Consider the following 25,204-nt stretch of genomic DNA (forward strand, 5'->3'; position numbering starts at 1 on the left):
AAGTGGATAATGTTGGCTATTCGTATTTATTTTTGAACACATTGAATTGAAATGGCTGCTGATGGCTATTGATGAGATCATTAAACAATTATGTGCTATTTCGGTGCTTAAAGAGGAGTATTTCTTCAAGCGGCTATTGGCTTATGCATCAAATTTTAGAATAATTTAAATGAAATGGGTACAAATGGCTATTAGTGACTATTTATGGGCATTTTTGTGTTTACTAACTGGAACGACTTTAAGGGGCTATTGTTGGCTATTAGCATCAATTTCTGACCACATTAGCTTCAAATGGCTGGCAATAGCTATCAGTGAGTATAATTTACAATTATGCTCTATTTCAGTGTTTATGGATGAAAATGGCCACAAGTGGCTATTTCTGGCTATAAGCATTTATTTTGATTGCAATGGCTTGATTTGGATACCAATGACGAGTAGCGCCTAGTGTTGATAATTATGAGCACCTTTTGTATTAACCAACTGGAATGGCTTAAAGTGGCTATTGTTGGCTATTATCATCTATTTCTGACCAGATTATCTTCAAATGGCTAGCAATGCCTATTATTGAGGATAATTGACAATTATGTGCTATTTCCGTGTTTATTGATAAAACTGGCCACTAGATGTGATTACTGGCTATAAGCATTTATTTTTATTGCAATGGCTTGATTTGGCTACATATGGCTATTAGTGACTAGTGTTGATAGTAATGAGCGATTTTTTGTTTACCAACTCGAGTGACTTTAAGTGGCTATTGTTGGCTATTGTCATCTATTTCTGTGCAGATTGGCTACAAATGGCTTGCAAGGGCTATTAGTATGTGTAAACAATTCTGTGCAATTTCAGTATTTATAAATAAAACACACTACAAGTGGCTATTATTGGCTATAAGCATTTATTCTTTATTAGTTAGGCTTGAAATGGCTACAAATCGCCATTAGTGAGTAGTGTTCATGGTTATGATCTATTTTTGTATTTACTAACTGGAATGGCTTTTAGTGGCTATTGCTGACTACTGGCATCAATTTCTGAGAATATTGGCTTCAAATGGCTAGTAATGACTATTAGCGAGTATAATTGGCAATTATGTGCGATTTCAGTGCTTTTGGATGAAACTGGCTACAGGTGGGTATTACTGGCTTAACATTAGGGATGCCGTGAACTTTTTTCGAACCTAAAGTTCGATGATCGAATCGGGCAATTTAAAAGGTTCGAAAGATTTCGAATTTTCGAACTTTCCATATCGAGAAATTCGACGGAAGTCGAATTTTCGAACTTGTTAAACTAGGAAGTTCGACGCTTTTCGAAATTTCGAACTTATTACGCTGCCAAATCGATGCCTGTCAAACTTTCAAACGTGGTAGACTAAACGATTCGGTGATTTTCGAACTTTCGATTTTCTTGCACTAAAAAGTTCGAAGCTTTTCGAACTTTCGACCTTCCAACGCTAAGAAAATCGATAATTTTCGAACTTTCGAACTTATTATTCTGAAGAATTCGTAAATTGTCGAACTTCCGATTCCTGAAAAGTCAAAGGTTGGACGAACTTCGAACTTTTAGGTTAAAAGTTCGAAGTTGTCGAACTTTGAAAGACTGGCGGGCAGTTTCATTTGGATTCAAGCTGTGAGGTACATTCGTAATTTTTTCTCGCATTTTTACATGTGGTGCCGCATTACTTGCGAAAGACAATGCCGTTTATTTCAATCGTCTGGCATGCTTGGTTTTAGAGAAATAGATTCCCGAAGGAGCGAGGAAGGACGACGGGTTTTTGACAATTCTAGTTTGTGCCATATTTGAAGCGCGCTATTCGCGTCTCCAGCTCGACGCTCGCCCTCCCGCGGCCGAAACGGGAAGCGCTCTAGTGAGGGTCCCCCGATTCTCCTGCTCAGCGGGCATGGCGGAACTGCTCGCGATCATGGCTCGCGAAACGTCGTTTCCGAATGCAAACAACACTCCTCACTGTCCCAACGTAGTGCTGCAGCCGGTATGGGATTGTGTCTTACTGGAGAGTTTTAGTATTGCGCATAGAAGCAAACGCAAGCGGTGTGCATTTGCGTTAGAGTTGCGTGCCCCACAACGTGCGTGCGCCTCATCGCCATGCGCCATCCAAGACCGCAATTTCGGGCTCCGCTCACGCGCAGTGTGGAACGCGCAAAGCTAACGCAAACACACAGGGCTTGAGTTCACTCGTATACGCCATATTAAAACTCACTACTGTTTCACCGGCTTCCAACGCCAACGAAACGTGCTGCACTGAGCGGACGCGCAAGCAGGTAGGCGTTCCTTCGAACTGGAAAGGCTGAGATTGGCAAAACGACGGCGAGCAAATACAAAAGTAAATAAATGTTATGAAAAAACTAGTAATTAAAAAAAAAAAACTCTTTTTTTTTTACTTTTGGGCAGTTGGTCTGGAAGTATATTAGCGGCCACTTTGGACGTTTCGCCGATTGTGAAAAGTCGCGACTTTGATAGCACAATATACTTTACCCACAATTAATGCAATTTTACATGGATTTCTCACATTAGCTAGAATGTTTTCATTGATTTTAGACTATTTTTATTTTATTGGTAATTAAAATGCAGCACTTAGAACCAGTGATGATAATTAGCAGAGTTTTCATTGTCATATTTCTTCGCCCGTTTAAAATTAGATCATAAGCAACAAATTATATTAGAGCTAGAATAATTACTTATTCAAATATTCGAATTTTAATATTATTATTATAATACAAATTGCGGCATGTATGCCTCTAATTAACGCCAAGATCACGAGAATAATCTATTTAACCATAATAGTCTTTCCAGAAAGGCATAATTCTGTTTTCTTTTTAGCATATGAAAAACTCTTACATAGTTATCAAGATAGACAAACAGTTAAACGCTGGATGTAATATGAAGTCCTACGTGTCACGCGGTGCTATAAGAACACACACTCACACTTCAGCTGGATTTCGTCTGGGTTGTTGCAGTGAGAGCAACGTTTATTACTTTATGCGTTTCGTGGGCATATTGTAAAAATTTGAATTATTCTCTCATTCTTGTGCTGGGATAATTGTCATTATTTCCCATGACAATTATCTGAGCGAGAAAAAGGCAGCAAGAACGCACATATATCAGCACTGATTTTCAACAACGGCGAATTTCAGCCTGGATCGAACAGTATGTCACAAAATAAAGTTTCCGCGAACACCTTTTCTAAGTAAATAATTACGATGTGAGACACATCTTGAGTCACGAAAGAATCCGAAATTAAGACATCTGTCGAGAAATTAAATCCAAAATAGAGGTAAGTTTCGGTTTCGCTCCAAAATGAAAACCCGCATCCTTCCGTAATTAATACGCTAAACACCGTTCTTGTTTTCAAGTTAAAGAGGTGACCTGCGCTCATAAAACATTAGCTTCCTCGTATTACCAGAAATAATTTATGTCGCTCAGTGAAGCCAGCACACTAGACAGGCTCAACAGCGGCAGGCATCTCTGACCCTCACTAAACCCGCCATCTTGGAAAATGAGTGGCGCCACCTATAGCTAGTTGGAGTCGCGAATAGCCGAAGATATTTATGGCAGGGATGTTAAACTTTCTAAGAATGATTTATGTATATCCTAGGTAAGTGTAGTTTTAAGATATGAGTATCATTCTTCAAGACGAGTTTCGAAAAATATCCAAACATGTATCTATGGGCAATTATGTCCTAAACTTGGTAATTTGTTTCGTCGAAATTGTTTGAGGTATCTCGTTTAAATTAACACCACAGACAGTGCATATCATTACCATCTGCAGAATACAAATTAATGTATATATTGTTTTTTTCACGTTGAGAAATAAATTAACCTAGGGAAAAAGATTTCTAATATTGTTCAAACTCGGCACGTCATAATATATATATATATATATATTATTGTTTTTATTTCACGTTTTTGGGACATGTTTCTTTTAGCCTGTACACATTTTGGTAGAAGAAACTTGTTTCGTAGTTCTGGGCCTGTGAATATGCAAGAATACAACACTTACGGTGGATTCTTGATAGTAGTTTTTTCTCCAGCTTTTTTATTTTTTGCATCTATTGTTATGTTTATTTATTTATCATTTTTTACCAATGGCAGAGTTATTTAGGTCGAAAAGACGTAGCTTTAAACTTCCGAACCACCAAGCATGTGACGATTAGCGCCTTCTGACAACGAGTTTCTAACAATGACCATCTACGCGATCTTTTATGCATTGAAGAGCGACAGTAGCTATACATATGCATAAATAATTTAAGATTAAAATGAGCTCGACCATGCCCTCTTTTCCCGTATTGTTTTCTCTAACAGTCCGAAATATCTGGGGGGGAGGGGGCGGGGGGGGGGGGAGAGATTAGAGCGCCCCCACCTCTCCCCTCCAAGGTTTTCCTCTTCCGACGCTACTGGTAAGGTAGAACGCTCCTCGACCTCAAGTTGTGTCAGCTTCTGTGGTTTTTGCTCGGCGTTTCTTACGTTTCGGAAAATAAACCTCTAAAGTAATTACAAAATTGTCAAGGTGCAGGCGAGCTGGTGTATGTTGCTCAAGATGCCAAATCCCGAGAGTGGGAATGAAATTCGAAAGAAATAGTGTAAGAAGAAAGAGAAAAGGGGACAGGACAACGTCTCAAACTCAGCTGAGTTGAGTTTGAGACGCTGTCCTGAGCTGAGTTGTCAGCTGAGTTGAGTTGGAGACGTCGTGAGCTGAGTTTGAGACGTTGTCCTGTCCCCTTTTTTCTGCATTCTTACACTTTTTCTCTCGAATTTCATTTACTGTATCAGGATTTTGCATCATGTACAAACTAAACTTACTAAATGCCAGCGTCACTCGGGCGGCGTTCAAGCGGATTACTACCAGCGTGCAGGGGGCAGGGAGGCAGTTTGCCAGATCGTTTCAAGGATTTTGTGAGCCTCAACCCTCTGCTTGCCCCTGGCCGTTTCGAACTCAATGTGTATCGTTAAACAGTGTGTTCGTGTGATCACTACTGCGTGATGCACGTACGTGCATCACGCAGTGCACTGGCAAATAATCCCGCATATCCAAGACACTCGTCGTCCCATTTAATTCCCTGACCAACTTCGAGGCAGTCTAATGATCACACCCGAACATTTCTAAATCTGATTTCGTGAAAACCACTGAGGCGTGGAAACTAAGCGCCAGTCACACTGTTGGGAACGAGTAAGACCGAGAGAGACCAGACCGGTTTTTAAGCCTTTGGCGACTTCTTAGGATTGGATGCGCTGCAGCGGAGCTGGTCCTAAGAGATTGCAAGAGGCTTAAAAACCGGTCTAGTCTCTCTCGGCTTTACTGGGTCGCAAGAGTGTGAACGGGCCTTTATTTGAAACTGAAACTGTGGCGGAACATGAAAACCAGACTTCGAACTTTGCTCACTTAGACTTAAAAGAAATTCGAAACCTGATTTTTTTTTCGAATTTAGCGCTAAAAGAGAATCGAAACCTTCGAACGTTTCGACCTTTATGTAGAAATAAATCGAAATCTTTGAATTTATCGAACTTTATGTCTATGAGAATTCGAAACGTTCGACTTTTTCGAATTTCAGATCAAAAGAAATGTAAACTTTCGAATCTCTTCAATTTCGAATAAGGAGAGTTCGAAATCTTCCAATTTCTCGAACCTCAAGTGAAAATATATTCGAAATAATCAAACCCGAACTTTTAGAAACCGTGAAAGCTTCGAACTTTTCGATTTTGAACTCCACGATTTTTGAAACTTCCGAATTTTTCGAATGCGAATCTCCGTACGGTCGAAAATATCGAACCTTTCGAATTCGAACATAAGTACGGTTCGAAAATATCAAAACCCTTCGAAATCAAACCTCGGGTGGTTCGTGGCATTCCTACTTAAAATTGAGTGGCTAGTAGCGACTAGTGTTGATATTTATAAGCCGGTTTAATGTTTACTAACTGGAATGGCTTTTAGTGACTATTGTTAGCTATTAGCATCTATTTCTGGTCAGATGTCGCCTCAAATGGCTTGCAATGGCTATTAGCGAGTATAATTGACAATTCTGTGCTACTTCAGTGTTTATATTTATAAGCTGGTTTTAGGTTTACTAAGTGGAATGGCTTTCAGTGGCTATTGCTGGCTATTAGCATCGATTTCCGTTCAGATTCGCTTCAAATGGCTTGCAATGGCTATTAGCGAGTATAATTGACAATTCTTTGCTATTTCACCGTTTATGGACGAAACTGGCTAAAATTGGCTGTTATTGACTATACGCATTAATTCTTTACTAAATTGGCTTGAAATAGCTACAAATGGCTATTACTGACTACAATCATTTATTATTCCTTAAATTGGCTTCAAATAGCTACAACTGGCTATTAGTGGCTACTCTTAATAGTTAAGGGCAATTTACTGTTACTAACCGGACTGGCTTTCAGTAGCTGTTGTTGGCGATTATCATTCATTTTTGACCAGATTGGATTCAATGGGCTAGCAATGAAAATAGCAAGTATAATTCTGAATATTCATTAATAGCCATTCATAGCCATTCAATAAATATTCTCAAATAGCCATTCATAGCCATTTGAACCCAGTCTGGCAAAAAAATAGATTGTAATAGTCAAAACTAGCCACATGAAGCCAGTTCAGTTTGTAGACAAAGAAATAGCTGCTAATTATAAATACTAGTCACTTATAGCCCTTTGCAGCCAATTCAAGCCAACCAGAAGAGGAACAGGTCCCTATAGCCAATAATAGCCAATGCAAGCAAACCTTGTCAAGGATAGGTGCTATAGGCAAAAATATCCAGTCGAAGTCATTCAAATCTTTACATGCTCCAACTGCGTAAATTGCTAAAAATAATTGCTGATACCCATGTATAGCCATTTCAAGCCAAACTAATAAAAATAGGTGCTTACATTCAGTTTTAGCCATTTGAATTAATTTTGTCGTTTCGTTGCAGCTGCTGTTAACGTTCCGAGTGCCGTCCTGTCCATCGCTATCGGAAAACGTCAACACCGTCATCGGAGGCAACGTTTCGTCGGCGACATCGGCAGTTACAGCTGTGAACAAGTTTCCGCTATCGCTTGGCCACTCCCCGTGTACTGGTCAGCATGTGACCCCCATGGTGCAGTTTTCGTTCGGACCCCACCAGTTACAATCAGGAGCCACTTCGACCTCAGCGCCACAGGGTAGAGAAGCGGCAGCATCCTTCAACTTCGCCAGTGCGCCTGACAGCAACTGCCGGATCAGGTCCTAAGTTTTTTGTCGTTTTGGTCAAGGTTAGTAAATTCAAATACTTCGAATTCACGAGCAACTTTTAGGGGCGAAGCTCCTTAGGGGCTAGCCATGTCCGTATGTCCGTCCGCCGTCGGGTGCACGTGCTCCTGCTCGTGAGCTCACGCGTTCACGTGCTCACGAGCACGTGAACACGTGCTCCCGTGCTCGTGTAGGGCAAAAAAACAACAAAAAAAAACAACAACCGCATCTCCACGTGGTGAATGATGTTGATTGGGGCGAAGCTCGGGTGGTGCTTGTCTGCGTAGACGCTGAGCCGCTGCATGCCCAGCTTTTCGTTCGTTTTCATTCATGCCATGCTGCTGTCAAATGCTCAAATGCGTATATAACAACGTTCCATACCACACATTCTCTTTCTGACATGGATGAAAACGAACGAAAGGCTCAGCACGCTGCGCCTCACCGTCTACGCAGACAAGCACCACCAGAGCTTCGCCCCAACCAACATCATTCACCACGTGGAGATGCGTTTTTTTTTGTGTGTGTTTGGTTCTGCTGCCAGGCCCCAGGACATGCTTTACGTGTATCTTCAATTTTTAGAGGTGTTTAGCGTTGTTGCTGCAGATGTCGAAAGTGAGGGACTTGGGCTGCTTCTACTACTTGGTAGGGATAATGAAACCAACCCTGGACCCATGGCCAAAGCGCAAAAGGAGTTACTCAACAAATTTTACGAAATAGTTGTAACGCTTCAGACCAGGCAAACCAACATCCTCCAGTGAATAAAAGACTTAAAGGCTAAGCAATATTCCATCGAGAAATCGCTGAGTAATCGCAGTGCACCCGTCGATCAGTTAGAGAGGGATATTTCTACTGTGAAATCAGTCAGCGTTAACAGGGACGTGGGTCCTTCCCCACAGATAGCCGCGGCTGCTGTCGAGATATCGGAGCTCAGGGCACGCTTCGATGACGCGGAGAGCAGAGCGCGGAGATCAAATCTTCTTTTGTTTTTTTTGGCTTCCCCGATAAGGATCAGGAAACATTGGCGCAGTCGGAAAAGACTGTTGTAGACGAGTGTCTCGAGAAGGTTAGGAGTTGTACTTGCATCGTCGCGTATCGAAAGGGCGCATCGTCTCGGTATGCATTCTCAGCAGAAATGTCGCCCAAGAATTGTAAACATGTTTTCATACAAAGATAAAGGGACCGCACTTTCTAAGGCCTGAAAGTTCAAAGGAACATCTGTTGCGGATTCCAGAACGCTATAGACCCTTTCCGAAAGTCAGTCTACCCACCTTGTGCAGAGCCAGACCCGACGCTCTAATGGCGGAACTACACTGTTTCTCCACACCAGAAAAATCGAACGGCTTCGAAAGCATACAGCAGAAAAAGGAAAAGATGCTGGTCGTTTCACGTCACCTTCGATGCACGAAATCGAGGGTGCTTGATTTAGCCGCGCATGATCTCCTATCACCGCCATTAGAGCGGCAATATTGGAGCTTTTCGGACTGCCACAAGAGGACTCTGACTTTTGAAAAGGGTCTATTTCCACCCCGGCTGTCGTCCTCCGAAGCACGCGCCGGGGAAACCCGAGCCGACATCTCCAGCAGCACGAGCGCGGCGATGGGGGCTGGGGTGAGGGCAAGACGGGAGAAGGAGAGAGCCGGACGCGCCTGAGTCGAACAAAGGAACTCGAACGGACGAAATCGCGATGACGCCGACTTCAACAATGACTGTATTTCTGTAATCGAGTTGATCTTATAGTTAATTTTTGTTTAATTGGGAATTCCTTTAATTAGTATATATATAGAACCGCGCACAGCTTCTGCCACAGAAACTATGGTGCCGAAACCCGGGAATGAACATCAAACGAGGTGAGCGGATTTGATCTTTGTGACCGCCTCACTGGAACGCTGTGAAAGAGCTGGGTGCGCGTTCGTGAACGACAAACGATGGAGCGGCTTAAAGAAAAACGTGGAGTCAAACGGGAGCAAACCACAAGGCTCATCAGCGAGGCGTCGGCGGGACTGGAGACAGCGGATCTGGCCACGGTGACTGCCTGGCGAGAATGAATCAGCGCATGCAACCAGTCGCTTCGGTCTCTTAATGCGGAGATCGAGGACCAAGTGCCACTAGAGTAGCTCGTCGCGGAATACGCGACTGTATCCGAATACGACGACGATACTACCAGAGTTCTAGCGCTGCTGGGCTGCAAGATTGCAGCGGTACGACAAAAGGAACTGCCAACGCCGGTGCCCTTGAACGAGACCAGATCGGCGACAGCTTCAGTACCTCCTCCCAAGAGGACAAGCGGAGTGAAGCTCCCGAAGTTGCGACTCCTGACATTCAACGGAGATTGGCAGCGGTTGGCAGAGTTTTTGGGAACAATTCAGTGGTGCTGTTCACAACAACGACAGCATCACACGATCGGAAAAGTTCCACTACCTTCGCACACTCGTCACCGGACCAGCTGCTGCCGCAATCGCAGGACTACAGGCCACGGAGGCCTGCTACGACGATGCCATCCACATCCTGACGCAGCGGTTCGGCGACAGGCGAAGAATTGAACAAGACCACCTGGCGAAGCTCCGATCTCTGCCGCCGGTGGCGTCCGCGAATGACACAAGGGGACTGAGGAGAATCTACGACCATGTGCAGACCAACATCCGAGGGCTAAGAGGTCTCGGCGTGGGATCGTCGACTTACTGCACAATGATCTCGGACATTCTTCTCAGGGCCCTACCGAAGGATATTGTGCTGGACTACCACAGGTGGCAGTCGGGCAACAACGCCTACAGGGCGTCCGGGACGTCGGAGAGAGATCCAACGTCGCCGAATGCAACAGGACAAGACGCCGGCCGCTCGATCGACTCGCTCTCCTCTGCACGGATCTGTCCCTCGCCGCTGCAATCCGAAGATGCCGAAGGTGAGCTCGCCAAGATTCTTGGGTTTCTTCGTGTAGAGGTAGAGAGCAGGGAGAGAGCCGGAATTGCCGCAGAGACTCGCCACCCGAGGCAGACCCCAGCGCGTGAGGGCTACATCGAACGGCGGGGACACACGACGTGGCCAACCGCAGCTGTACTGAACACAAACGCAGTCGGCTGCTTTTTCTGCCCATCTGCAAAACATCAAACTGAGTCCTGCTCTGGCGACCTCGTACTTGAACAGAAGAAAAGGAGGTTGGCAGAAGACATGAGGTGCTTCGATGCACAACCAGAGGACACCGCGCCAAAGACTGCCGACGGAAGGTGAAGTGTGCGTCATGTGAAGGAAGGCATACAAGCTCAATGTGTGACCCCAACTGGACCCCACCGACAAGAGTTAACACCAATCTCAACACCACAAGCGTCGTTAACTCCAACGTTACGATGGGCTCGGGTGTGCTTCTGCAGACTTTCCGAGCTTCCGCCGTAGGAAATCGTGCAATCAGCCACTTTCGGGGCGTCATCGACGGAGGAAGCCAGCGGACTTTCATACACACGGACGTCTCAAGAAAGCTGAATCTCCGAGTGATCGGTACTACGGACCTTCAGTTGAACACCTTCGGGGAAACGTCGACACGCGCCCAACGACGCAGGCTGGTTGAGGTGCGCCTTCGTAGTCAGCATGACGGAAAAGAGTGTGTCCTCGAGGCTATCGAAGTACCTTTCATTTGCAACGACATCCTGCCAGTGCCGGTGGACCACGACTTCGTGAGAAGCATCGAGGCTGACGGAGGACTCATCGCGGACATGACACCGACCCAAGGTACGGAGCCCCGACGTGGAATAAGTTTTCTTCTTGGATCGGACCAGCTTTGGAAGGTCACCCGAGGCGAGGTTCGTCGGTTCAGAGAGAATGAGAGCATGGTTGCAAGCGACACAATTTTCGGTTGGACCTTCCAGGGTCCGATTTCCTTGCACAGCACCCTGTCGGGTAGTACAAACACGATGGTTTGCGTTCTGAAGATCAGCACTCGGGCGCACGACGAAAATGAGGCGACACTCCGTCGATTTTGAGAGCTTGATAGCCTCGGAATTACGGACGAGCCGAAAACCAACAGCGAGGAACTGGAGGCTGTAAAAAGCCAGTTTGAACGCACAATCACGAAGGTAGACGGACGTTATGAAGTTGCATTGCCGTGGAAAGAAACTGGACAAGACCTCCAAGACAATCGAGTCATGGCTCACAAACGACTGGAGGGGCTCCTCAAACGACTATCCCGCAACGAGCAGCTTCTTGATGAGTACGACCGATCCATCAGGAACTACATGACGGCAGGGCATGCGGAAAAGGTGCCCGAGCGGGCACCTCAAGCTGACACTGAACGAGTTTACTTCATGCCGCACCAGGCAGAAGTACGCAGCTGCTCCAGCACCACGACACTCCGGATCGTGTTCGATGCGTCATCACATAGGCCGGGATGCAGCCCACTGAATGAACATCTGGAAAAGGGCCCCAAGCTTAACGCCGACCTGGTGGGAATCTTGGTTCGATTCAGGCTATTTCAGGTCGCCATCACAGCTGACATTCAGAAGGCGTTCCTGCAGATAGGCGTTCGCACAGAGGACAGAGATGCTCTCCGATTATTGTGGTTCGAAACGAAGCCAACATCAGGAGCAGCAGCAAACATCGAAGAATGGAGAATGACCAGAGTGCCGTTCGGGACCACCTCAAGCCCCTTTCTATTGACCGCAACTCTAATGCACCACCTGGATAACGTGAAGGACCAACACAGGGAGACAGCTGATCGTTTGCGGAATGCGTTCTGCGTGGACGACCTGCTTATCGGAGCCTCCGACGTTGGTGAAGCCAGACAGATTCACGATGAGGCCAACGCAATCATGGCTGAAGCCGGAATGCGACTCCGCAAGTGGACGTCCAATGCTGCGGAACTACAGTGTGGATTTGATGAGACCGAGGAACCACAAGCATCCCAAGAACCATGGAAGGTTCTCGGACTCGTGTGGCAGCACAACCAAAACAAATTGCTGATTCCCATGGAAGGAGTATTGCATTGCGTCAGCACTGCAGCAAACACCAAGCGTTTTGTGCTACAGGCATCGGCTCGAGTTTTCCACCCCCTGGGCCTTATAGCTCCGTACATGATTCGGGTCAAGATCATATTTCAGCAGCTGTGGGAACGTGAAATCAGCTGGGATGCGGAGCTGCCTGACGACCTTTCCGAGCTGTGGCAGCGGTGGTGCACCGGAATTGCCACTCTTGAAGGCTCTGGCCGTCGGCCGCTGCACCATGCGGTGCCCAGCAGAAGGCGTCAGGTCGGTTCAACTTCACGTGTTTTGCGACGCAAGCCTACTCGCCTACGGGTCGTGCGCCTACCTTCGAGTGGAGGGCGAAGACGGAGACACGTCTACATGCCTCGTGCTCGCGAAGTCACGAGTGACGCCGCTCAAGCGACTGACACTCCCTCGTCTAGAACTAATGGGAACGGTCATTGGGACACGTCTTGCCCGCTATCTGAACGACACAATGAACCTCCAGATGAAGACGTTCTATTGGACGGATTCAACTATTGCACTACACTGGATTAGAGGACAAGTTTAAAGTGGAAGCCGTTTTCTAGGAAACAGGGTGAATGAAATTCAGTCCGCAAGCGACCCCGCAAGCTGGAACCACTGTCCTGGAAGTCAGAACCCAGCGGACATGCTGACGAGGGGAATTAGCGCCGAGACATTGATCGAAAGCGAACAGTGGTGGCAAGGGCCTGAGTGGCTTTCAACAGAACCTTGCAACTGGCCTAAGGGTCAGGTATTCTACGACAGCATCCCAGAGGTGCAAAAGGAACGAAAGAAAGAACACCACGTGCTGCACACTGCGGAGGGGAAGGGGCCGGAGCTCCTAAATCTGAGCAGTTACAGTCGCATAATGAGACCCCTCAGGGTTACCGCCTGGATGTTTCGCTTCATCAAGAATAGCCGAAACGAGCTAGAACGGGCTGGGGGTCCACTTACTGCAGAGGAGCTCGAGCAAGCCGAGAATTACTGGATTGTGAAGGCTCAAGAAGCATACAGAGCGGAAATGGGCACCGCGGGTGGAACCCGAAGCACAAACAGCGTAACCGCGTTACTGAAGCCCTTTGTGGATGCGGATGGACGAGTGAGGGTCGGTGGAAGGCTTCAGAATACACAGACCGATGTGACAGTCAGACATCCCCTGTTATTACCGCCATCTCACCCCCTCACTGAACTTATTGTGAATGACGCGCACCGAAGGACGATGCACGGTGGCGTCCAAGATACCTTAAACGAAGTACGTGAACGCTACTGGGTACCACGTGTGCGTCAGCTCGCCAGGAAAGTAATAAACCGTTGCAACGCCTGCCGGCGAGCAAGACTGAGGCCAGCCTCCGCACCGACCGCTCCGCTGCCGGAAGAGCGCGTCAACCGGGCCTCCCCCTTCGAGGTGGTGGGAATTGACTTTGCTGGACCACTCCTGGTGAAGGCTTCACCGTCGGACCAAAAGGCCTACATCGCTCTGTTTACCTGCGCCGTCACACGAGCCGTGCACTTGGAACTCGTGTCCAACCTGACGACTGAGGCCTTCATTATGGCCTTTCAGCGGTTCACTGCACGTCGGGGACTACCGAGCGTCGTGTACACGGACAACGCCCTCACCTTTAAAAAGGCAGCAAAGGACTTGTGCGGCATGTGGGACGTGCTAAGGAACCCACACTTCCTCGACCACTGCTCACAAAATCGTATCAAGTGGAGGTTTATTGCCGAAAGAGCAGCGTGGTGGGGCGGTTTTTGGGAGAGGATGGTACAGACAGTGAAGCGGAGCCTACGAGTGATACTCGGAAAGAACAAGTTTGGATTCGAAGAAATGACGACCATACTACAAGAAGTTGAAGCCGTCGTAAATTCTCGACCCCTGGCTCCCGTTCACGACGCTCCACACGAGCAGGAGGCGTTGACGCCTGCGCACTTTTTGTCGGGGGGGCGGCTGACGGCGCTCCCATCGACCAGCGTGGAGAACGTGCCAGTTTCGACAAGGGGGGATGTCACCAGACGGTGGCGGCACCGACAAAGACTACTGGACCCGTTCTGGGGGAGGTGGCAAAAGGAGTACCTCCTCCAGCTCCGCTCAGCACACCCGGCAACAGAGACACGCACGAACGACCTGCGGGACGGGGATCTCGTCCTCGTCCATGAAAACAAAACGCCAAGGCTCATGTGGAGGATGGGGCGGATAGAACAAGTTCAGCGGGGTCGGGACAACCACGTGCGTTCGTGTTTGGTGCGCCTGCTTGGTAGGGTTACACTTCGGCGCCCCGTCCAGCTCCTCTTCCTCCTTGAACTATCCCTGTGAACGAATTCTGCTCATCGCTGGGGGGAGGGGGGAGGATGTTGCGGATTCCAGAACGCTATTTCCACCCCGGCTGTCGTCCTCCGAAGCACGCGCCGGGGAAACCCGAGCCGACATCTCCAGCAGCACGAGCGCGGCGATGGGGGCTGGGGTGAGGGCAGGACGGGAGGAGGAGAGAGCCGGACGCGCCTGAGTCGAACAAAGGAACTCGAACGGACGAGATCGCGATGACGCCGACTTCAACAATGAATGTATTTCTGTAATCGAGTTGATCTAATATAGTTAATTTTTGTGTAATTGGGAATTCCTTTAATTAGTACATATATAAAACCGCGCACAGCTTCTGCCACAACATCATTTTCCGTGAGTGAGGATTTCATACCGTCAGTGCGCCTTGTGCCGCGAAAGCTATTAGAAATCGCAAAACTACAGGATCTATCATTCAAGCTGCGCTTCGACAAACTGCTCATTGGAAATAAGTGCTATATTTATGTGCCTCAAACAGACTGTGTCAGAGAATTTAACTCCCACGGGTCAGATGAGAATTTACGTAGACGTAACGCTGGAATTATTAACCGTGCTTCGGCTCGTCAGCCAGAACGTGACGTCGTAAATCCTAATCGAGCTTCAGCTTCGTCATAACGTTCTATAAGGGGTGAGGCTGCTACTACCAATACTTTGCATAATAATAATATTTCTGTTCTTTTTACCAACATTACAAGCATTATGAATAAACGGGACGATCTGTCATCAGTTGTCGACTCCTCTTACGCGGATATTGTTGTGTTAAGCGAGACATGGTTGTCCAGTAAGATACGCAACTGTGGAAGTTTGCACTGTCAGAGACGTTTTCACTCCTATCGTCACGACAGGGAAGAAAGAAAGGGTGGCGCGGTGTTGGTCGCGGTACCAGAAAATCTACAGTGCTAATTACACTTCTCTATAAAGCGCCGTTCACACTCTTGCGACCGAGTACGACCGAGAAAGACCAGACCGGTCTTTAAGCCTTTTGCGACTTCTTAAGACCGGATGCGATGCAGCGGAGCTGGACTAAGAGATCGAAAGAGGCTCAAAAACCGCTCTGGTCTCTTTCGGTCGTACTCGGTCGCAAGAGTGTGAACGGGCCTTAACGCGCGAGCGTCCCGGTTTCTCCGGCGCTCTAGACTGGTAGCATTCTTGGAAACTAAGCTAGTCACGTGGCGCAACATGAAACGGCCCGCTCCAGGGGTGTCCTGCCCACTCTATCACCTTGATGAGCGATAAAATTAACGTGCTTTATGACATATTTTTGTTTTTTGATGACGACATCGTTGATGCACCTTCATGCTTTAGTTTGTTTATTGTTAGAGCAATGATGTTTGTAAAAAGCGTGCGAGCAGCCTTCCGCGTTCGCCGCCAGCTGATAGAATGAGCAGGACACCCCTCGAGCGGGCCGTTCCATGTTGCGCCACGTGACTAGCTTAGTTTCAGCGAATGCCACCAGTCTAGCGCTCCTCGGAGAAAGCCGCACGCTCGCGCGTTATAGACAAGTGTAATTAGCACTGTACCATCGTTTTATATCAATATTGTTTCTGAACTCGAGCTGCTGTGGGTTGGTCTCCAGTTCAAAAATAAAAAATATATTTTAGGTGTGTGTTATCGCCCTCCTTCTAGCAATACCGCGTTTATAACGAATCTGCACGATGTGATCAACGCAGTCATTGTTCGTTTCCCGAATGCTCCGATACTACAGTCGGGTGATTTCAACTACCCATCTATAATATGGTCAGACGAGGGTGCAAACCTCAGTCTCTTCGGAATGTAGGGAGTTTTTGAATCTTTGTTCTCTCATTACCCGTCTTCCTTGGGTTGGCCGGGCATTCCCGGGTCTTTAGAAGTGATAACTTTGAGCTAACAAAATGTCTCACAGAACATAACAAGAAAGTGCCGTTTGAATAATCTAAAAAGTACGAGAGGGCGATTCAAGGTCTGATCTACCGTATTTCCTATGATCTGTCTCTTACACAACACAGTTTGCAAATACCCTTCGATTTGAACACAAATGTCACGCACTATAAAACAGCGGCATCGCTACATTAATGAGGCACCACTGCTTCTTCGAGTCAATAGCGTAGCGATACCGGACACTCCTCTTTCATATTGCAGAAAGCACAAATAAACTACACAAAAACCGAGAAGGAGGAACTTTCTGCATTGACGGAGATTCGTTTTTTTCGAGCATACCTCGACGGGGAAAAGTTCAAGCTTTACACCCACCATGAAGTACTGACTTTTCTCCGTGGTTTGACAAAACCAATAGGGAAGCTGGCAAGAAGGATCAAATAACTACAGCAGCTTTTATTTGAATTTAACCATTGCTTTGGAAACAACATGACTGATGCTGTTGCATTGCCGCCGTTAGCAGTAGACATTCCGTCGGACGAAGATAACCTCATCAAGTTATGGGAACAAATTGAACAAGTCAAGTGCGACGAGAGCAAATACAACGTTTCACAACCCGCGCGTTCTGTCCTTGCTGAAACTCTATCACGATAGCCCAGACTAAGGGTAACATGACGGTTTTTTGCGCACTTAGAACAAGCACCTGCAAACATTTAGGTGCCATCCCGTTAAAGAAGACGCCTGCATCTATATAAAATTGTTGTCACCAAAGCCAGGGTAATAAGGTCCAGTGCAATCGGAAAACAAAGGAGATGATACTCCCAAAGTATTCCGGCACACCACTCCCAACTGTGGAATTTTAATTTGGTGAACTGTAAAGGAAGGACAAAGAGGTGCACAGAACTCAATCGTTTACAGTATATATTGTTCGGTGCCCAAGAACGATGGCCACCCGCCCTGGAAAAAAAGGCGCCAATAGCGTGATATGTCTCCTGAAACGGGATATATTGAAAAATGAGAAGACCGCCATTCCGGATAATGGTCCAGATTTCATAAGCACACGTCTTCGAGACTGTGCCCAACAGTGTCGGATCACTTTGGAATGCTCAGCCCCAAATCGCAGGGCAGCAAAGTGCATGGCAGAAACGGCCATAAAAGACGGCATAGAGCATTTAATGATGTACCCGGCCTTCAAAAGATGAATGGAAATGCTGCCTCGAGGCGGCAATCGCACACCACAACCGCTCACATAATGAAGCTCTTGGATGCAACCCACATTAAGCAATCTACGAGAAGCCCCTATGCTTTTAGCGTGCAGTCATTGGGTCTTTCTTAGGAGTTGGAGCTAAAATAATAACGCAAAGCCACGAACACGTGTTTAAGTACCGAACTAACATATCAAAAAAGAAAACTTTAACTCTCGTCACACCAAAGAGATACCTATTGTTCAGCTGAACGACTTGATCCTTGTTCGTTATTCTTGGGCATTTCTGCGTTGTAAAGACGGCCGTTCAGCAAGACATTTTGATGACCATCAGATATTCAAGCGATGATCAACAATTTGATTTTGCTACGATCGGAAATTTTCTACATTATCATCCCAGGAGGAATGACTCTCAAACTGAAGTAATGTAAGCTTGAAAAATGAACAAAAAAACAGCAAGTAATATAAACGAAAGAGGGATTTTAAATAAAACTAATGCTGATGTATTTTCTTTTTTGATCTGTCTACCTGGGATTTATATATTTCAGCACCATATTTAATAACGGCTGGGTAAACATAAATAATAATATCTACACTAGGCTTGATATAAATGCACTACAGGGCGGCAAGATGCGCCTTATATCCCTAACCCTTTTCCCGTTTATCAGAAGAGCTGCACTGTGCCAATTTTTGCACTTACAGCGTGATAGATACAGCACAAACATCAGGTCAGAGAGTTCATATGGCACCGATATATTTGCGAATATTGGCAATTTCTAGCATTGGTAAGTGCTCTTAGAATAACTCGATTGGGAATCTGTGCTCTGGTTGACCTTACAACCGTGGGCCCTGTTAGATGATCTGACTTCCTCTTTCAAACATAGATTAAAATCAACATCCCTTCCTCTTTTTTTTTAAAGATGCCAACCGGATTTCATACCTTCCCGATTGTAATATTGATTATGCCTGATAAGCGTTTGTTTTACTTTTATTGGTACTATAAGAATCTGCAGCATTTTTGCAGGCATCAGAAAAAATTAGAGGTCCGCCTGCTACTCGCAGAAACACAAGTTTCTAAAAAAAACAAAAAAAGAATATGTTAGCATTAAATAATTCGGCTCTATTTTATCAACAAAACACCAACTTGCGTTTAGATACCAAGAAAAAGTGAAAGCCGTTTACAACTCCCTGTAACACCGAATTGGAGCGCAGCTCTCGAGGAGGAGGAGGGAAGGGTACTGGGGGGTGAAGTGACCTGGGGGGGTCACGTGACCTTGGGGATTCACGTGACCATGCCGATGATGTCATCAGTGACGTCACTGATGACGTCATCGGTGACGATGACGATGCGGACTCCGATGACGTCATCAGCGATGATGACGATGACGATGCGGATGTCGGTGACGTCATCAGTGACGTCACTGATGACGTCATCTGTGATGATGACGATAACGATGCGGATGCCCCCCGAAGTCACGTGACACCCCTAGGTCACGTGACCCCCGCCGAGGTCACGTGACCTCCCCGCTGACGTCATCGTCACTGATGACGTCACCGGCATCCGCATCGTCATCGTCATCATCACTGATGACGTCATCAGTGACGTCACTGATGACCTCACCGGCATCCGCATCGTCATCGTCATCATCACTGATGACGTCATCAGCGACGTCACTGATGACCTCACCGGCATCCGCATCGTCATCCTCATCATCACTGATGACGTCATCAGTGACGTCACTGATGACGTCACCGGCATCCGCATCGTCATCGTCATCATCACTGATGACGTCATCAGTGATGTCACCGGCATCCGCATCGTCATCGTCATCCTCACTGATGCCGCATCGTCATCGTCATCATCACTGATGACGTCATCAGTGACGTCACCGGCATCCGCATCGTCATCGTCATCATCACTGATGACGTCATCAGTGACGTCACTGATGACGTCATTAGTGATTATGACGATGACGATGCGGAGGCCGGTGACGTCATCGATGGCGTCATCGGGGAGGTCACGTGACCTCGGCGGGGGTCACGTGACCCTGGGGGTGGTCACGTGACCTGGGGGTGTCACGTGACTTCGGGGGGGGGGGGGTCACGCGACCTCGGGGGTCACGTGACCAGGGGGGTCACGTGACTTTGGGTGTCACGTGACCTTGGGGGCCACGTGACCTTGGGGGTCACGTGACCTTGGGATGACCTTGGTTACGCCGACGCCGACGCCGACGCCGCTCAAGCCGGGAACGGGCCCCTAAGAGCTGCGCTCTAAAAAGATGTAATTTCACGATTTAACGATTCCGCAGGCATGGCAATAATATTCAAGTTACTTTATTCATAGCATTCCCGGGACAACTCGTTGTTAGAATTAATTAGAGCCGAAAATCGAAATGATAATTACTGCCTAATACCAAAAGTATATAAAATAAACAAATGTCATTGTGTCCCTTGCGGTACATCCAGGCCCACAAAAATGATTTATGTGACTTTGCATATTAGAAAATTGCAGGTGAGAATGTGCCTGGGAGAAAATACGATCGTTGCACATGTTTTAGTACGCGAAACATCAGCAACTCTGCCCTGTTGCCGGTATAGCATAGCAAGACCAGAGCCGTTTATCGAGAGAGTTTGGCCATACATTGGTTTGAATGGGCGAGCATCTCGGGGCCAATCACATGCCGCGAAACAGCCCCTAGCGGTGGTCGTGAACTCTAAATTTGTGACACGACTAATTCAAGCCGTTTTAGCGTCGCTAGAGTTAAAAGGTGTAACTCTCAGTGACTGATAACTTTGTGCGTGCGAGGTTTTCGTCACGCCAATATTCAAGTGTAGAATAAACGAACGTGCGCTCCAAACCAGGGCCAACTTGCTAGAAACAGCGTCTCAGCTTATACGGGGAAAGAAAGCTCTAACAAAGCCAGCGCACGAGCCGAGCGGGACTCCGCGTCTCCAGACGCTCGCGCGCCCCACCCTTTGCACTGTTTTCTTTCCGCCAGTCACAGGACGCTGTTCTATCAAGCAAACATCAGCAGTGCAGAGAAAGGCATGGGCACGAGCGCGTGGCTTTGGAAAGTGGCTCCTATGCACGAGTTCTCGTACAAATAAAAGCATTTCGCTGAGCTAGCTTCATGCGCCTGTACCTTTGTCTTCACTGCCGACATTTGTGAGATGGAGCAGAGAGGCCGAGATTGAACGCCTCTATTTCACGCTTTGAATGTCGTTTGCAATATTGTGACGTCGCGGTCTCCTGATTGGTCGACGCTGTGTCACAAATTTAGTTTACGCTCTAAGCGCGGGGGGAATATTCGGCGCTGGCGGCGGCCTTTGCTCCGCCTATTGGCCAAACTCTCCCAATACACGGCTCTGAGCAAGACAAACCTCCAACATTGCTTTTCGCTCGCGATGAATGGTGGTTTTCTCCTCTCCACTCTTCTTCTTTCCACTCGCCTCTTCTCTCATGTTCATTCCGATAAAGCGGAGAATTTAGGGCATTGTGGAAGAAGTTCGTGCTGCTAGTCTGAGCCTGTGACAGATTATAGAAGTACGCGTATTCTTTTTACCAAGAATATTGTAAAGTGCAATTCCTAACCTATAACTTCACGCGAAGCAAGAATGATTTTTGTGTGCGCCAATACCTTCGCATATGTGCTTGCTAATCATAGACATAAAATACTATAACTTTTTAGTGTCGTGCAGCTTTTATCTTCGTCCGTGTCCAATCCCACTCTATCAATATCAATACTTATCAACTCACCTAGTCAAATATCTTACTTGTATAAGAAATATCTCGATCCAGTAAGCGCATAGGATCAAAGGAGATAATTTAAGAGCATAAAAGAACGTTATACAAACATACAAGAAGATATAAGAAGTTTTTGTATTAACTTCTTATAGACTGATATTTTTTAAATATTCTAACACGGTTCTTTTAAGTTATTATACAATCTTTTTCGATCACATGCTTTGATCGGACCAAGACATTTCTTATACAAGATATTTGACTATGACTGCCCAGCTATCAATTCTATTAAACTATAATTTTTTTCTAGGCAAACCGCGTGCTATGAAAATAGTACCGTTTTCCTGGTGAGTTGGGAAGACAACCTTGTTAGAAGGCATGAGCTTGTCGCGGTCTTCTCTGAAATAAGAAACAGCTGTAGCCCAAAAACGACAAAGATTGTTTTTTTTGTATTATTATTTTTTTTTTATATTTAGGCACCTAGCATGCCGCCCTTACCTCCGTACTCGGCCGGTATGCGGTGTCCAGGAGATAGTTCCCCGCCACAGAAAAACCTTCGGGCTCCAAATATTTGGTGATGAAGTCGTGGGCTTTCTTCTCCTTGAAGGCAAGCTCCGGGTTGTCCCACAGATATTGGCCCAGTTCGTTGAGTGCATCTGCCTTTTCGTTTATCGTATCGCTTACGAGCTTGATGTAGTCGTCGCTCTTTGTATAAAAATCTAAAATAAAATAAAATAAGCCTTACAGTTTCTTCTATTACAAAGCTCTGGCTCCAATTTACTACAAACTAGACATTCTTCTCATTGGTGTTCGTGCTTGATTGGAGTCATAATTGTATAGCTGATGTTCCGCGTGCAGTGGCATTCGTCATAGTTAAATATTACTGACCTCCAATCCGTACACATGGTTCGTTAAATTACTTAAGGTGGAAAATATATTTCTAATCAATGCCCCACATCGAAGAAATTTCTATATTATACTAAATTTGTATAACTTGTATAAATATTCTGGAAGCAACGGCGGCATTATTTTTAATTTCACCATAGGTGCTTCCGCAGCCGATGCTCCATATCGATGAGTCCAATCAAGGAGTTCCAAACGCGGAACGTCATGGCGTTTGCGTAGTTATGTACCTGCGCTATCATCGCTTGAATCGAAACTGAAGCGGTTCTGCATTTGAGAAAAACATATAAAGCTTGCATCTTCTTCATGTGGCCAGCCGGATCACAAATATTGATATTATATTTCCGATTGTCTCGCCAAGCAGCCATAACAGCACTTTCGAAATAGCCCGGTGCTTTAGGTGGAAGGAAGGAATCGTGACGTATTATACAGAAATTGCAACATTTACGCGCCTTCCGCAAGCCTTACAGTCGACATAAAAACGTGAAAGCCGTTTACAACTCCCTGTAACGCCGAATTGGAGCGCAGCTCTTGAGGAGGAGGAGGAGGGACGGGTACTAAGGGGAGGGTAGACCCCTCCTCCTCCTCCCCTCATTCTTGAATATGCTCCGGTGGGTCACCTGACCTCGGGGGCAGGGGGTCACGTGACTTCGGGTGGGGGGTCACGTGACTTCGGGGGGATGGGGGTCACGTGATCTTGGGGAGGAGGGTCATGTGACCTCGGGGAAGAGGGTCACGTGACCTCGGGGGGGGTTTACGTGACCTTGGGTGTCACGTGACCCTGGGGGAGGGGTCACGTGACCTTGGGGTGACCTAGCTGGGTCACGTGACCTTAGGAGGACCTTGGGGGTCACGTGATCTCGCGGTTACGCCGACGGCGACGCCGACGCCGCTCAAGCCGGAAACGGGCGCCTAAGAGCTGCGCTCTAAAAACTCCGCTACCGTTCCATCTCAAGCGACAGGCGCAACGTAGTCCAAACTAGTTGAAACCTCTGGGTTTCAACCCAGTGGTTGGTTTTTGGGGCTTTCTCGCGTCGTTCGATATCTTCGGGTCAAATGTTAAATGTGATCGGGATACGGAGGGCTCCCCGAGAGCGCATGGCACGAGAGCGCTGACCTACAGCTGCAGTCACTAAGGTGCCCAAGCAGCACATTATGACCGGCTCAAGCTTGAGCCAGACTGCGCAGCCGGGGAAGTTTCACTGGGCCTAGATTGTTTTGCCCCATGGCGCTAGGTAGCCCCATCCTGGTATACCAGTCTGGCACCACCGGCAGTTCCCTGTATAGCCATGGACTGGCTCACTGCTGGAATTACGGCCTGGGCCAGGCTGGCATTTCCATGGTCAGCCAAACTTGGCAGAACGGTCTAAATGCAGCCTGGGCCATGCTGGCAGTTCAGTGGTCAGTCAAGCTTGGCGAAACGGTGTAAATGCAGTGTGGGCCAGGGTGGGAGTTCTCTGGTCATTAAATCTTGGCTATACGGGGAATTTACAGACTACTCCCAAGGAAGCCTATGTTGTCATTCAAAGGTCGTTTTTGTGGCATATAGCCCAGCAACATCTCCAATTTTCGGTGCTGTGTGCAGAAAAAACTCGTTGCTACTTTGTTTGGGATTTAGTGCCTCACGAATAATAAAGCTGCTCAGTAATTTTTGTGCGAGCTGTTGTATTTATTGTGTGGTCGGCATGCAAATGAAGCTGCTAAATTGAATCAAGTTCGATAGAGTCGTTTTTTATTTAATGTTCAGTACATGGTGCTGGCTTATGCCCCAAGTCCCACTACAGCAACGAACAGAAACAAACGACAGCGACAAGCCTCAAACCTGAACTGCCATTCACACATATGCAGCCGACTAAGACCGAGAGGGACCAGACCGGTTTTTACGCCTCTTGCGACGTCTTAGGACCGGATGCGCTGCAGCGGAGCTGGTCGTAAGACGTCGGAAGAAGCTTAAAACCCGGTCTGGTCTCTCTCGGTCTTACTCGGTTGCATATGTGTGAACGGCGCTTTAGTCTTTTGCGATTCGACAGGCTTTGTAGAATAAAAAAGCCTATGCTTAAACACAAGCATCATGCATGCGAGGGTATCTTTGGCAGGCTTACAATCACTCGTGCTTATTTCGTGAGCACCAAACGAATGAACGCCTGCCAGAGGTATCATCAAGGGCATGTTGATGGGTTGGAGGCTCATCCGTGTCGTTTATTTCTGTTTGTCGCGCTAGTAAGACTTGGACATAATGCCTGAGTCTCACTAGAGCGACAAAGGCTGGATGCTGGATAAGGCAGGCAGCTGGTCGAGTGTGTGCTGCCTGGTAACTGGGCTTCACAGCTAGCAGGTGGCTCTGCCGATCCGAGTCGATGGTTCACCCCATGGCCACTTCATGGCTGTGACGTAGAGCTGGATAGCAGCACCTGGAGAAGGAACAGGATAAACAGTGATGCATGTTTAGTAAATATGTTTTGCATGAATTATAAATCATGCTCCTAATTAAATTAAAACACAACGGAAAGGCTACCCAAATGGTCTTGGGGGTATTTTCAGTCTCCTTCAATATAAAAAAACCTACTGAAAGTACGTGGCTGAGATGGCAGTGGTGGGAAGAGCTATGTGCGCTCCGTGTGATTCAGTTCTGCCCCGAGGGAAGGACTCTCACTCAAGGCTTAGCTGGTTCTGAACTTGCGAACAGCTTTTGGTTTAGCCAAAGAGTGCGCTTCATCGGCATCACGCCCAGAGATATGGTCACGAAGGCTCAAAGCAAGCAATGCTAATCACTGTTTTTTGTTATCAGTTGTTTCTGGTATAAAATTATAGAACAGGCACTGCCAAATAAACAAATGTTAAAGTTACGTCCGAGTCTCATTTTTGAAAAAAAAAAGTTTGGTGAAGAGCGCATTCATTAATTAGAAGGATGGCACGGACCTTGCACTTTAACGGTCAAAATCATTGCCTTGACTCTGGCCAGTCTCTCTCG

The 25,204-nt window shown here is 46.9% G+C and overlaps 2 protein-coding genes across 2 annotated transcripts in view; one reads left to right on the forward strand and one right to left on the reverse strand.

Moving 5' to 3' along the window:
- The window catches only part of LOC120843476 (peptidase M20 domain-containing protein 2-like), a 198,070-nt gene extending 175,835 nt beyond the window's left edge, over positions 1-22,235 (reverse strand). The window contains exons 1-2 of the mRNA XM_040214866.1: positions 22,232-22,235; positions 21,829-22,049 (exon numbers count right to left, since the gene is read on the reverse strand). Of these exons, the coding sequence (XP_040070800.1) occupies positions 21,829-22,049; positions 22,232-22,235 (225 nt within the window). The remainder of the gene's footprint in view (positions 1-21,828; positions 22,050-22,231) is intronic.
- LOC120843445 lies at positions 11,634-15,478 on the forward strand. The gene is made up of 2 exons (XM_040214830.2): positions 11,634-13,783; positions 14,293-15,478. The coding sequence occupies exons 1-2, from the start codon at positions 12,842-12,844 to the stop codon at positions 14,347-14,349; spliced, it is 999 nt and encodes a 332-aa protein (XP_040070764.1). The 5' UTR covers positions 11,634-12,841; the 3' UTR covers positions 14,350-15,478.
- Positions 22,236-25,204: the final 2,969 nt, after the last annotated feature.

The sequence above is a fragment of the Ixodes scapularis genome, unplaced genomic scaffold (genome assembly GCF_016920785.2).
Source record: "Ixodes scapularis isolate PalLabHiFi unplaced genomic scaffold, ASM1692078v2 PGA_scaffold3__209_contigs__length_174095766, whole genome shotgun sequence".
In the NCBI taxonomy this organism is placed as follows: domain Eukaryota; kingdom Metazoa; phylum Arthropoda; class Arachnida; order Ixodida; family Ixodidae; genus Ixodes; species Ixodes scapularis.

Excerpts from the sequence above, each read along its gene's own strand:
- LOC120843445 (XM_040214830.2), top strand. The coding sequence starts at position 12,842 with ATGCTGACGAGGGGAATTAGCGCCGAGACATTGATCGAAAGCGAACAG. Across the intron at positions 13,784-14,292 it reads CTGCACGTCGGGGACTACCG|GGCAACAGAGACACGCACGA; the intron begins AGCGTCGTGTAC and ends CTCAGCACACCC.